The 15,531-nt window shown below is 44.3% G+C and overlaps 1 protein-coding gene across 1 annotated transcript; it reads left to right on the plus strand.

Annotated features, from left to right (window-relative positions):
- Positions 1–8,897: 8,897 nt before the first annotated feature.
- Positions 8,898–15,531, plus strand: T265_06291 (hypothetical protein; the record flags this gene model as incomplete). Its single annotated transcript, XM_009171511.1, has 3 exons — positions 8,898–9,010; positions 12,028–12,171; positions 15,397–15,531. The coding sequence occupies 3 exons, from the start codon at positions 8,923–8,925 to the stop codon at positions 15,444–15,446; spliced, it is 282 nt and encodes a 93-aa protein (XP_009169775.1).

The following is a 15,531-nucleotide window of genomic DNA, read 5'->3' on the forward strand; positions in this document are numbered from 1 at the left end:
TATTCATTTCAGCCTGGTCGAGGAAGCAAAGTGGAACAAACTGATATGGGATTGTAGGTTTTTTCGGTCCGGTTGGTGATCCCGGAGTTTTGGATCATGGGTCGGGGGGAGTGGAGATCAGCTAACCAGGTCGTCCAAAGCGGGCACTTCCGAAGTTTAAAGCTTGGGAAGCTGAGGGGATGGGAGGAGATTTGCAAAACATAGTGAGTTTGAGGGGATATGAAATGGGATAATATGCATTTATATAAATAGAAAGAACAAATTTTGCACCCCTTAACAAATCAAACATGTAGATAATTTTCAGAGCAATTTAGTATACGAAGAAAGTTCTCACTATGAAGTGGTTATCCTGAATACCTCGTTGCGTTCCATAAATCAATTCTATTGTGCGAATATTATGTGGCGGTGGTTTATCAGATGGCTGTTCATCTCTTCGCCTGGCCTAACAACTGGCTTACAAGCGTTCCGTCACTAAACCGGGTGATGTCAATGGAGCACGGGCTTTTCGCAGTTGGGCTGAAGAAGGCCAACGGGTGGTGGCGTTCACACCGAAACTTAGTACACCCAATGATAGTGAGTGGATGAGAGCACGGTCAAGCGCAGGATGGGAATAGTTACCATCAAACTGGGTATGGCAGTGTCGTACCGTCATTGCACCGGCATAATTCGGTTCCTGGATATCCTTATAACGGATATCACGTATAAGGTCACTGGGCTCGGATTTGCCCTTCTGTGAGCAGCGGGATTTCATGAGTTGGCCAAGGGAATCCGCAGAAGACGAACGATGTCGATTTAAGATCGTAGGTCTTTTGGTTCGGTTGGGGACCGTGTAGATGTAGATCACTGGCCAGGTGGATTGGATGCCAAACAAGTAGGTCTTTTGGTTCGGTTGGGGACCGTGTAGATGTAGATCACTGGCCAGGTGGATTGGATAACTGCCAAACAAGTTGTTTGAAGCAGGAATTGCCGGAGTTTGGAACTTCGGAAGACGGGGGAATAAGGAGAACAGTAAAGGCTGGTGACTTGCGGGAAACATCGCATTGGATTAAGTTCACTGATAAAAGGATAAAAACCTAACGTTTACCACAGCGAGGGTGGTGATAACAAGTGAGTAACTGAAAGAGGGTAGGGGTAAGATTTACTTAGCAGATTGGCAGTCAAGCACTGGTTGGGTTAGCTAAGATAGGACATCAGAATACATGAGATCTAGAGCCAACCACTACGAGCATGCAGAAAGTTGATGCGGTTATGGAAATCAAGCTTATACGGACTGACAGGAATGGACTTCCCAGATGCTGTAGTTTGTAACAGGTTGCGCATGGTGCTGATCTTTTATAATAACAGTGGAGGATTACGAATCTCGTTGTATTATTACATATATAACCGTTCCCTATCCTAGGAGCAGAAGTTAGGTGAGTGTGCGTTGTTTGGTTGACAAAGTGGGCTTTGTTGTGGTGCAACACCAATTATGACGAAAGCAGCTGCGACTGCGCGCCGAAGTAGGCCTTCGGCATTACAGAATATCTTCAGGCTTTACAATCTCTGTTCTAGTCAACTTTTTAACAGACGAAGGGCCATTTTTCATCGTCTGTAGTTTATAGATTTGCCAGTTAAGTGCTACAACCGGGACTAGTCTTGTTAGGCAGCAACTGCGATCGAAAATTGCAAGCGGCCTTAGCCGCCTGCGTAATTAAGGGAAGTGCATTACGTGCCGGTTCTCGGTGCTAGTTTACGTGTCCAACACAGAGAGGCAGAAGGAGGTAGGTGGCCAACTTTCAGCCTGGCAGAGGGGCATGAAAGAGTTTAGGTACTGCAGTTGCCTCTCGCCTTGCATTTTTCTTCAAACTAAGGTTTTCAAATCAACCACACTTCTACGACAGAAATGTATTGGTGTTGAAAATTGTTGATGGAATGGCACACAACTAAAGTCATGGCTAGTTATGTAGCTTTCCGTGACGTTGGAAGGGGCATGCTGGGTGTGAGTAAACGGCTTCAAATCCGGTGGTTGAACCGCGCTCGACCTGAGTTGATTCGTGTGGGAGTGTGTGCATATCTTACAAGCATTCAATAAGGGGGGTCTACTACATTTTGAAGGTTTTAAATTCGAAAATAGTTCAAAAAGTCATTACAGATGGTTTTTGGAGCAGCCCTTTAATTTCATTGCGAGAGTGGGTGAGAAACATGGTGTCCGTGAAGGCTGTAGTGAATAATAACACACCTGACTGCATTTTGATGATTTTTATCACGTTCCAGGCAGGAAGCTTTTTGTTATACACTCACTCGCAGTGTCTTTGCCCGCCACTTTTGGATCCTAACGATCAGATCTTGTGTCATCTGCGATGTTCTCCATAGGAGAAAAAGAGCCGGTTTAATTTTGGATCCCTACCCATGCCACCTCATGTGTGATGAAGTCTATTTTGTTAATAACCAGTGTTTGCGTCACCGTCCATTTTCCAGGACATTCCCATTAATCATAAGTCCCAACACTCGCGCTCTTATCCTGACTGTAAAACTATGATCATGCCTGAAGGTATGCTACCCACTAATTCGGAATAATAATAATAAGTATATATCTTTCTGATAAACCTTAATACACGGGAAGAGTTCTTTATCATTCTTGAAAGTTTTATGACTCTAGATGAATCAGTGGTTCAGAGCACGCAGTAACCGGAGATCAGGGAAAAACGTCGGGTGCATAGTTAGGCTGCATGTTTGGAGAATGAGGTGACTTGAATATGGTGCTATATAGCTCAAATAGAGGCCTGTGGTTTGTGCATCACATCATGTGTCTTTCAAGAGTCTCCTATTTTACACATGAGCCAGCATTTTTCACACTTGTGTGTAACAAACTTGTAGTGCACATAAATGTTTATCTATTATCATCTTATGATGCAGCCAGGACAAGCTTACTCCAGCACTGCCCCACGGACAGTGGGACTAATTAATGAAAAAGTAAGATTGTGTTTACAATGGTGAGTATGGTCTACGAAAAATGAAACAGAATGACTACCATTATTATTGTACCAGTCCGTTAAACAAATCCAGACATTTCGCCAATGGTGGTGTTCGATTATTCAAGCGCATGCACAGCGAGGAGACGACACACTTAGTAGTGATGTTGGATGGCGGTTGGTTGAATTACGAGTATAAAGAGCCACTATCAGACGTTGGATTAAGGTGCCATGCATAATTGTGGCCTCAAAATCAGCTCCGTATATAGACACAGCCCAGCATCTGCGTAGGCAGCAGGGGCCAGCAAAATGCATAATTTTATAATGGTGAATGTTCACCGTTGGCCACGGCATCATCAATTGCACGCACCGTTAGAGCCTCATAATGACCGTGGCATACAGGCTTGTATCTAGCAGTTGCGACAAGTAGTCAAAGAGGTTGCTGTGTGTGCGGTTATCATGGTGAGGGGAAATGGTTGTACTAATCCGTCGGCGATGTCGTTCGGCTTCTGATGTAATCAAGCCAACTGGCATCATTATTTCTGAAAATAAGATATGGGTCTTGGTGTTTCACACTTAAATATTTAAAAAGCTGCCTGATCTACTGACTAGCTCTGCACTTCAAATAATCGAGATAATCTAGAGAGGTGCACATTTGCATCACTGTTGCACAGTGCACTAAACTGTATTCCACTAATAAAGTGGACTATGAGTGAGCTTCCAGAAAAACGGGTTGTCTCTACGTTTGCCGGACAAAATCATTTGATTTGTTGCGTTTAACGCGCGTTACAGATACTCCCTTTATTCAATTATTTGCCATTCGGAATTTCACAGGATATTCTGTATATGTTATCCGTCATTCGCAGAACAACGCGGAAAGTTGAAATATGCGAACATTTGATTTAGCCCCTTTCCTCGTAAACTGGGGAGTCGATTCATGCACAAAGAAAACTGAAGCAAATGATTTACTGGTACGAGTTACATCCATAAAATGACACATAACTACTCAATACGAAGCATTGCTACTTGGCAGAGGTTTGCACCAACATCCCCCCATGGCTCGGTGGCCGAGTTTGTAAAGCTTATGTACAGGGGCCTGTTGGAACGCGGTTCAAATCTCGGTGACTTCGTTCAGCCATTTGTCGACTTTTTTCGTAAGAAAGTTTTTTCATTGGATGCTACTGCCTTTGCTAGAAGTATTGTACAGCAAAAATATGATAGTCGAAGATGAATTTGCTTAATGTTCTGAGTGATAAAAACCTTAATATGCGCGCATATCCAAGACTACAGTTAAGTTTTAATCAAGAGTCCTGGAAACACAACTCTCGAGTTCTCGCTAAACTTTTATTAGAAGGAGTTAGTCGGACAATCAGAAACACGTTGTGTGAAGAAGAAATAATCGATGGAGGTCACTTCAAGTTACTTAGATACGCTTTGTGAAGTTGAGTTTACCCATACATTTTATAAACATCAAACTGTACATAGTGTACGCGGAGAAGCAGAGGTCCTCAGGAGTGAGTTCTTTAAAATATTTCAGGTTATTCTCCCTCCTGCACTGATCGTTCATTTTTCCCCAGTTTATGCGTTCCAACAATTTAACCGTTTTTTTCCTGGCTTGTGCACAAATGCAGTTTAAACGCGCGCGCCCTGGCTTGTTCACAACTAGCCGATCAACAATTTGGCTTGCGCGTGAATCGCATGCCCGTGAACCGGTCACGGTCGGTGACCTTGAATGCGCACTCAATTAAAAAACTTTACAAGGAGCATGTAATTAGATCGTGCTAACGGATCAGACTGACCCTTCTTAAAATTCGTAACCTAGAAATCTCCGTAATTTTGGTCACCTTCTGGTGAGAAAAACGACCGTGTCTACGGACTTCGAATATCAAATTACTATAATAAAACAATCTGCTTTTGCAATTAATTCATCGAACGGTTGCAAAGACATTGGACCTCACTGCGGAGTGACGGTTTTTGTGCTTCCTCAACACAGTGGGCAATATTGGGACTGTCCATGGGATACCCATAGAATCTCTGATATCAGATCAGTCAGTGGTTGCAGGATCAACACAGAGTCCTGGATCGCAGGTTGAAGGCTGGAACGTTCGCAGATCCTTCTTATGTAATAGTGGAAATGCCCTTGCTTTTCCTGCAGGTAGCACTACATTGCGATAAGGTTTTCCAGACAAACGTGCTGGTCTATGAGCTTAATCATTTGACTACTTAGGTCTGGGTGACCTGGCAGTCTAGCAACCTACAACTGACACTACTGTAGTACCGAATTGACCACCATGATTTCAGCGGCGAAGCATCAGTGCCAGACATTGATGTTACCACATACAAGATGGGATGAGTTACAAACGAACCGGTTGTGATTGGCTAACTTGAAAAACTGTCCACCCAAAGCAGCAGCTAGGTGAAACATACCGCTGAAAAGTACTTCAGAACTAAACCAGGTCATTGTAAAATCCCCACTTCGAAAACTCTCAAGTTTCAGCAAAATGATTTGGGTTTGTTCACAATGGTTCCTAAATTCGAAAAAAAAGAAAATTATCAATAAAAGGGTCCAAACTAATTTCAGCACCTTCCAGCTCTGCGCATATTCTGAGGAAAGTACTTCGTTTCTCAACGAAGGCCTTGCTTTTGTACCCCATGGCTTTGAAACTACCGCATGTGCTCTTTTAGAATCAGTGCGAACTCTATCCAGGTCTCTGGCACGTAAACTTCGCGCAGCCGGCTTCCTGGGTTCAATGTGCAGTCCCCGGCAAAACGGGTCCCTTGAACACCCAACAAAGAGTGTTCCATTGTGGTACAATCCAACGCAAAAACGAGATCCAAGGGCTTACATATACTTTGCCGGTCAGACCGCGCTAGAAAGGTCAAGAAAGCAAACGCACGAATTTTCACCCCAAATCCTTGAACAACATTGAATCCTGGTGTCTAAAATATAGCTTTTCACGATTTAATTTCAACAGCGACGAAACTTTTCAGGGGAGGGAAAGCTTCGTCTTTCAAAGGCAAAAATCCCACGTGGTCAGTACACCTAGAGAGAAAAACTCCATCTCCATTCGAAGAGTAGTACTCGGAAACACGAGGGCATGAATCAGGAAAGTGAGCCGCAGTGACCACTTTGCGACTCTGGGTCAAAACCTGGCGAAGCGCTAATAAATATTCCAACCTCTCCGGTAGCCCAAACCCGGGCTGTCCAGCTTCAGAGGAGGTGTGAACTGTCTATCTACAATCTGCTTTAGTCTCTTCAACAAAATTAGCGAGGCTAAACAGTCAGCTCGTACTTGGAAAAACGTAGCCTGCCTTGTACATCTCGAACATTGTGATCTTTATAGAGGGTTGCTCTATTTTCCGAGTTGACCCGGGATGCGGGATGAGAGACTAGTTTGCCCCATATTTACATGCGACCCTGCCCCTTCCAACTATCGTTTTCGACGCCACCATTTCACCTGTTGTGACGCACTGTGGAACCAATCCGTGTGGATTCGATCTCCCTCTTCTCCGAGTTGGTCTAACGTTGCCCCTTGTATCTACCGAAAAATGAACATTTCTTCGCACAAAACCGTTAGCAAGATCCCCGAGATGCCACTTCAGGAATCTTTTACCAGAAAGTGGCTTTACCGCTCTCGTAGTCTCCTTGATGGAGCCCCAGCACATTGGGTCTAGTGGACAGTTCGTATCGGCGCTGACAAAAGTCGTTCTACAAACCGCTTGTGCTCGGCCTGTCGCAGCATTTATCAGATACCAGGCAGGTCACCTACTATCCATGATGGATTTGGTTATCGCTATCAAAAGACACTCTGTTGATCAAGTGTTTGTTAAAGCTGCACTGAGCTATGATGGCCATTGTGTATTAAAGCTGCACTGAGCTATGATGGCCATAGTGTGCTCGTCTTTGCTTTCATCTGCTACTGGACAGGAACGCGGATGTTCAAACAACGATTCGAAGCTTTTGCCACGCAGACGTTTCAGAACTTTGCATCTTCCTTGGTCGACGTAGACCGCGACCAGCTTTGGTGGAGTTGGCATACCTGGTCACTGTCAACAAAATCCACGGGGATGGTGCGATGTTCGCCCCAAATTTACCAGCGCTCAGTCGAATGGACTGAAAGCTATCTAAAAGGATTCTGCGTCCTTTGGGAACGAGATCACTGCTATCTTTTAAAGAGGTATCTACAAGAGGCACAGATGCGGAACCGCTGTAAGTCAGAAATCTGTCAGTGGAACATACGGAAGCAGGTTACCGTGTAAGACCTCGCCTGATAAATCAGAAGTAGAAGCAGATAAGAGGCCAGCGAAAAAGTAAATCAACAATCTTTGCTTTTGAAGACAAATTGGAAACCCATGAGTGAGCCAACAGTCGTACCTGGAGCCTACAGGGAACACTATGAAGGTCTCCATCTTGCCAGAGCGACTACGCCGTATCCAATCTTGTTAGGAGTTAAGTATGGAAGGTCTGTTATGAACTTAATCTTCACAGAAGAGTACATTCGTCAATTTTTGCACAAGACAATCCCCATCAGCTCCTTAAGACCAGGCGAGTTCTGTCTGAGGATGCTGGAAGAAGTATCATTTACACTGGTAATGCATTACTATCTGCAGTTTCGTCAGTCGCACCACGAACGCAATCTTTCCTATGCCTGGAATGGAGCGATTGTCACGTCAACCTGACCGAGTATCGCCCGGCACCTACGGGCCTATTCGTCTCTCAAGCACGCCATAAAAGTTGATCGAACACACTATAAAGTGGGCCACCCTAATTTACCTCTCCACCAGCAACATTATGTCCCTACTTCAACACAGATTACTTCCACACCGTTCCTACGCGACGAACATACTCGTATTTACTGACAAGTTAACACAAACAAAGGAGTAAGGAATCTTATCGGATGCCATATTTTTCGAACTTTTGAAAGCATTCCATCGAGTTCCACATGTATCGCTGCTGCACAAGCTGTACACTTGTGAATTTCAAGTAGGAATTCTACGCGGTAGAAAAGTGTCCCTATAAGACAGAGCAATCCCAGTTAAAGTATGCTTCACATTTCGTCGGGACTGGTCTCTATTGCCGTCCCTCATTTCTGTGTCTGACCTACGTCAGCGACATTCCTGATATTTTTTAGAGGATAATGTCAACTTTTTTCAGATGACCTGAAATCCTGGATTTTCACCCAGAGCGCTCTCCATTTGGATGTTGACAGCAAACATGTTCTTCTCACTGACGGCACGAAAGGTTGGTTGGAAAGGACTCCGTCATCTTACGGTGATTCCGCACACGCTTCCCCGTATTATGGCACGGACTTCCCGATACACAACGGGGCGTGCTTCACACCGCTTCTTGGAATTGCCAACCAGGTTGTCTATCCAAGACGCAAGGAAAGATGTAGCCCTCATTAGGTCTTCATTAGGCGCGTCCAGCCAGCCTCCACATGAACAGTTGTCAATCTTAAATCTTTGCTGGTGAAACGCGTCTCGCGATTTTCGACCTCTGCCTGGTGGATCTTTGCCTCCGATGAAGCCTATTATTTACTAATTCCTTGTTAGGTTTGGCCAACGGACTCAAAGTTGGGCGCCTGGTTTGGGGATTTTAAAGCCCAGAGCACACACTCTTACTACTCAACAAATTTTCCCATTTCAGTTAGTTGGTGCGTGGAAAGACCTTCCGACGGTTCGGAGTACTTTTATACCACTTTTCTGAGTCATCGCGCTGACAGTCTTACTGCTCCGAGCTGAGAACTTAAATAGCAGTGCTACTCTTTTTTTCGCTCGTGCCTTTCAGGTGAACAGAAGCCACTGGATGACACGATCAAAATGAACTTTAAAAGCTTGGGCGAAACCTGAGTTCTGCTTATCACTCCAAGAATCGGTGGATCGTTTTTACCCAATCAGCGATGTGAACCTTAGCCGGGGCCAATTAACCAATAGACTGCCAATAGTTGCTGCCACCGCGAATCGCCGCCCGATGCCCTGGTTGCCGGTTATCCTGGGAGGTTTCGCCACCTTGGGGAGTTTGGCTACAAACTATTATAAGGGCTGGCCATTGTATGCACGTAAGTTTTGATTCATGAAAGTCGATCCCGTTATCTAGGTAGGATTAAGGCCCGAGCACAATATAAATTGACAACTGTAAGGAACCACAGCTTTTTGTAACCACAGTTTGATACGCATGGTTAGGACTTTTGTTCGGACATCTGCTGAGTCTGTTCCTGGTGTTCAGCGACTGTGGTCGGGCAAAATGGCCTGAATGAAAGAACAAGACCATCTTTTAAGGCCTTCAACGCCATAGTACCAGGATGCGTAAGTCTTTGGAAGTCTTCCTCATGATCAGATCCCGACCAGTGTTTAGGACAGCACAAAAACCGCCAAAGGTCCTCCCGTTGTTTTGCTTGGGGAGTTTAGTTACTCCCAGGCGGGTATACGGCTAAATACTCCATGTGCAAATATTCTCCTTAGACTCTTCGTTATTTGTTCCCTTTCGTGTGTCCGTTTTCCCCCGGTTGTTCTTCATTACTTGACAGTATGTCAGGTGAGATCATTCATGTAACTCCACACCCATCCACATGACTGGCCGTGCTGATTTGGCCTCCAAAGTACTGTTCAACAAGTCATAGTTTTACTAATGTGACCACATCTACAGACACGTAGAAATCTCACTCTTATACCAGGACGGTACCTAAAAGCCTTAACCCGGCCCGTTTTGATCGCCGCATTTGGGTGCTTTTTTGCGGGAGTTGATCACTCCTTTAGGAGTGTCTGGTGTGGTCTTGTTTTTTGTCGAGGGTTCTTTGGTGTCTCTTAAGGCGTTGGGTCTCGGCAGGGTAAAAAGGTTTAGGTTCACTCCTGTAAAACCCGTAATTCGGGGGCTGGCAGAATGCTTCCCTATTCTTCTGCACTTCGGAGCCACACTGACTAACGACATTGTTTAACTGTAGCTGGGATTATTTCATCTTGTCACCCGATGACCTATCCCCCATCAACCTTTTGCCGACAGTGGTTTGGAATAGTATGCAACGCTTCTTGTGGATGGCGGTAGGCAGCGCGTATTTTACGTGCCCCAACAACCACCTGGTAAGTCGGACGATTCGGATTCGTTTCCAATTACCCGCTGGCGCGCCACTTCACTGCGTACTCCCTGCCACCAGCTAATTACGGTAATCAAAATTTTGAAACGCCTAAGGTCCTCTTATCGGAGGGGCCAAGTTCCACAACCTTAGAGTCGTGTAGTATACGTGCCCTTTAACCTCAGTGATGTTTGGTTCTGACACCACAAATGGCACGAGTTAGCGAACGCTGGTCATGCTTTTATTGTCCGCGCAATAATCTCATCTGGTACAGTACAATCACAGTCTACTATTAAACATACTAAAAAATAAATCGTTCGGCTGTAACAACCTTTCGAGGATCAGTTGCCATGCCACCCGAAGGAAGTACGAGGGACAGATGCCACTAGGTTGCCCAAGACTAGATAGGGGCAGTCGAGATGCCTAGTTTTGATTCGAACCACGAACCTTCCGACCAGCAAGTGCACTTAACTACTGAGCTAACTCGAGCTTAGTGAAGATCGGATAAGAAGGTCTTAACATCGGACACGGAGCGGTGTATGTTGGCGGTGATTTTCAATCTGTCGAATCCCTATATGGCAGACTGAAATGCCTGCAGCTTGAATCTACTGAAGATTGATTACCAAGTGGGATTTAAGGGACTATAATAAAGATAGTTGGGCGGCGTCAATAGTAGCATGTTTTCCTTTTAGTTTCCCTGTTGTGCAGCAAATAAGACCACTCGGTTGATTTCACCCTGCGACGGCCGATGTGACATCTGTCCAGGGATTCATGACTATATTTGGACAGATATACTGCCAGAGCGCTCGGAACAACCAGCCCTCAATCAAAGCTTTTAGCTCAAAAACACGACCACAGGAAAGCGGTGGTCGGTTTCAAACCAGTAGATTACCCTAAAATTTTAGAGAACAGATCACGGTATGTATTCCAATCCACCACGTAGGGTGTCTAAAGCCTGTTGTTCACGACTTTATCCATTGGCCATCCTGCTATGAGGGACTATGGTGGCTATGTGGTATCGTCCTATAGGGCGCAATGGTTTATTGAGGTACGCAAACCGTCGCACCACGGTATGACCCAGTGTCTTCGCAATGGCACGGCTTTTACATGCGAGTCGCTTAGTGTTCGAGAGTTTGAGGTCAATAAAGGCTTACAATTGTGCTTGTTAATGGGGTAGGAATAAGACTGTTATGGATATCTGAATAGGGTAAGAAGTTATGACCTAAAGCACACTTAGAACTCATCTCTTAAAGATCAAGTTTGCGTGCCAGGTGTGCTTGGGATAACTGGACGGTTATTTTCTGTTGGTTGTTGATCAGGTGGCTGTTTATCTGTTTGCCTACCTTGGTAATTAACTTGCAAACGTTCCGTGACCAAGAGTACAAAAGTAATCACGAATCCTGGATAAGGAATCTATCCAGAATGTAACCGACAAACTAAAGAGAGCGATATCATGACCTATAGTATTTAGGCAGTCTAGATGAGGCGATGAAATCTATCGGGTTCAACGAAAAGCTCAGCAGCAACTCCGTCAAACCGTCATTCCAGTCGTCACACTCAAAAGGCAACTCAACGTACTTCGCAGCAGAGAAAGAAACAATGAACAAGCTGAAGAAGGATGAAAGCATAATGACTCTACCAGAAGACAAGGGGCGCCTAACAGTGATCGTGGGTAGACCGGACTCATCATCATCGACAGGATGACATCATTGTTCAGTACCAATGTTTCACTTCAAACCTGGCTACATCAATAAAACCAGGGCATTGCAACGGAATCGCTGCAGAAAGAAGATATATACTTATACCTGATCGCACATTTCGAGTTTAACAGAGAATTTTACGAACAACTACGAGGGGTCATCAATTTCAGGATTTGTTGCAAAATTCACAGTACAAAAGTTGGAACAAGGTTTGTTTCAATACCCTCTCAGATACTGTTGTTAGCCTTTTATGTGTTGGTGGATAATTACTATTTGGATTCACAGTCTTCATTCTACTTTCTGCAGAGTTTTACCGCACTCTGATCTTGGGCGGAGGCGCGTACGGAATAGGGTATGGGATTCATAAGACATATGAACGACGCAAGCATGTTCGTCTACATGCCATTGAACACTACAAATCCATGTTTCCCGACCGTTTCCCTCAGCGCAGTAAGTTGAAGATGAGGCCTTGCTTTCTTGTAACTTTTTTAAAATACGAAACTATTCGTAAATCATGTGGAGCACCAAACAATTGGATTGTTGAGGAGCACATCAAACAAAGTCGTAAGCAGAAGCATCAAATCGAGGAGCTCCGATGTTTGGCAGTTTGGGTAAAATAAACGTGACAGCGCGTCACGATATTTAGTAAAAGTGCCTAGAAAATCGGCTTGCGGTTGGGAGGGATGTTTTATCATGTTGGTAATGATAACATGAGAAAACAGATGTTACACAACTGGAGATTGATCTCAGTGACTCTAGCACAGGTGAGTCCTGGGCTGTGCAACTTCGTCGCCTGTCAGTATCACTAACATGCTGTCCGAGCAGACAATTGCAATGATGCTGGTATCCCAACATTTATATACGTGATTCAGTTATTTGTACATAGACACCCCTCATCAGAAACCTCATTTTCTTTCGAGGGATGAGCAATAAACCAGGTGGACGCTATCGAGGATAATTTCACTTGACCTTGGGTCCTTCGATAATTAACATTCTTGTGAATAACGGCAAAAATAGATGCATGCTTTCCTGGTGACGGATTAGCTTCACCTATGGAAAATCTCTGTACGAGAAGAATGGGCCGAGTGTACTCAAAAATCGTAGTTGTTTCGGATTCGTAGAACGGGCTAGGGGGTTGTGGTGGCGACGAAACGGTCCATCGTCCGTGGAATGTTACCACTGAATAGTTGGGTAAGGTGATGGGTTTCGAAGACAGTGTTTATCGGGAAAGCATGCTGCCAAGCTTGTATACAGGGGAAGCGGGCCATTTGGAGCCATGAATGTTCAATTCTGCAAAAACGGTGAGTACATCGGTGCAGTTCGTTTGAGAGCTGGAGAATAGGTCCATAGATGGTGTTAAAGAGTTTAAAAAAACCAGCATCAATGTTGGGAAAACAATGTTTGTTTATTGGGGATTTTAGCCGAAAACATTAATGGTTGTCAGAGGCCAGTTTGGTTACAGTGAGGTGTAGATACCAGAATAATTCATTATCCAGTCGGCAAAAGAAAAAATCGTTGGTGATCACGATGGTCTTCGAGTCGTGAGTTTCAGAATGAAGCAAGATAAAAGGGAATAGAGGATGGGACTAAGCGGACCGACGTAATACTGTTGAAGACTAATATTTTTCTGTTGGTTTTCGCATTTTTAACACAATAGGCTAGAGTGCAAACGCACGACAAAAATACTTTGAATTATCAACCTCTCGTAGATTGTTGGTTTGGACGTTCATGCACCAGAAGGATCGCCGGAGCCGTTTTGTGTTGTTCATCTGTTTCAGATCCTGTTGATATTATGTGCTGTTCATGTAGTATTTTTTTAGAAGATTTTATGTGTTTAACATGCGATGCCGATTCACTGTCATTATGTTAACACCATCACCAACTGTAAATAAGTTTCTAGATTCAACTCAGGCTAATGTCAAAACCAACTTGTGCACGATGTTTGACTTGCCTTCTCACGTGAATACTTTCACACAACACCATCTTTCGCGGGCTGAACATAGCAAGCTATGCTTGGAAGCTGTGCTCTTCAGTTGCGTTATCCCCTTCTGAACGAGGTCTCTTAAGATACGCTCACACCTAAAGACCATTTCTGCATGGTCCAGGTCCCGTGAGGGTTCCCCAGCGTTGATCTTGATTTCCTGAAATATCATCCTGAACTTTAAACAGCTGGATCAAACCGTCGCTCCTAACAAAGACCAAGGTGCGGTACCCCTGCAATGGATATTCTTTTATCCCGGTGGAATACATTTGTTGTTTATCTTCACAGCCAACTGCACTCTCAGGGTAGCGGTGGATTAAATCATTTTTCGCTTTTACTACTAGCTCGCTTGCGAGTAGCGAAAAAGTGAAAGGCTACTCGGCTACGCTCGGTTTTCGCAGTTTGTACCATCAATCACTCAACTGGTTTTTACTGTTGGGTGTAATCGGGCTTTATGTATTTTATCAGTCACATAGGTTACACAGCAAACCATTCACTCACAGTGGTTTCTCTGCTACTCATAGAATGCGGTTGAAGTGGTCCCGTTTGTCACCAGCCTTCTTGGAAGAATATCATGTGTTTCTTTAGTAGCATTTGACTTCATAACTTAAGTATTTAGTCCATCAGTTTGGTTGCTAGTCTGAAGTAATAACCGTATCATCATATTCGTGAATAATAATAATGAACATACTGGTTCAGCCGTAGCACGCTTTCGGTCCTTAGCTTCTATGCCACCTGAAGGGAGCACGGTAGCCGAGATACTGACAGGTTATCCAAGCTTGGACAGGAGCAGTCGAGATGCAAATTCGAACCACAGACCTTCAGGCTAGTAAGTCCGCGTCCTAACCACTGAGTCATCCTGAGCTCTCCAATGGAAAAAGTAGCATAGTTTTGAAGTACGCCTTAAGTATTTAGTAAACACGAGCATTTCAGTGGTGTTCATTTTACTCGATAGTGTTACTTTATTCTTCTCGTCAGTGAAATAGTCAAAAATTAAAGCAATTCATTCGTACGGTGACCACAGGAGACACTGTTCGTCACATCTACCGAATGTCCGTCAGCGGTCTACAATATCCACCTGTGGTAATAGTAACTGAGTTTATTCAGTTAGTAAGTTCTTTTGATCGCTGAATTTCAGATGACCTGAGATGAATGGGCTTGTGTCGCCTATAAGATGCTACGTCTTATATCAGTCAACTGGAACTTAGTGTAAAACAGGAAAATCAGGTATTTGACTTTTTTCCTATCCATTTAGATAAATCGCGCAATTCTTGATATAATTAACTCCATAAATAAAGCTCTGTTCTTGACAGGGAAATGATCAGCAGCGTTATGGACGACACAGATCCAGCTCTGTTGTCGTTCATTTGAGCCAGCGCACTCATGTATATTTTTGTGTAACAAGTTCACGCACGCGTTTGCGTGGCTAGCCTTGCGCCACTGTCCTCGAATTGCTTTTTGTGATCAAGCAAATCCACCGATCATCCGATGTGACAGAGAAATGCAACAAAGGCTTAATTTTCGATCTAATTCCTTCCAGTGTTTTTTATCCTTTCACTATTGGCACGAAGTAAATTGGGTGTGGCTCGTATCAGCAACAAAAGTATTTTTGGTCGACCATTTCGCAGTTGTGATCTGTCTCATTTCTCATGTATCACACGCCACCCTTGTTTACCATTTTCTCTAATCCGCAGAAGTCCAAACATACAACGACATCATTTCCCCGTGGACTCCAAACCGCTGATAGTTACCTGTTCTCTTCCTGCCTCCTTCCTTCTATGAACTACCTCTTTGAAAGTAGCTATGAAAAATAGAATGTGGTCTCCACT

The sequence above is a fragment of the Opisthorchis viverrini genome (assembly GCF_000715545.1).
Source record: "Opisthorchis viverrini unplaced genomic scaffold opera_v5_131, whole genome shotgun sequence".
Classification (NCBI taxonomy): domain Eukaryota; kingdom Metazoa; phylum Platyhelminthes; class Trematoda; order Opisthorchiida; family Opisthorchiidae; genus Opisthorchis; species Opisthorchis viverrini.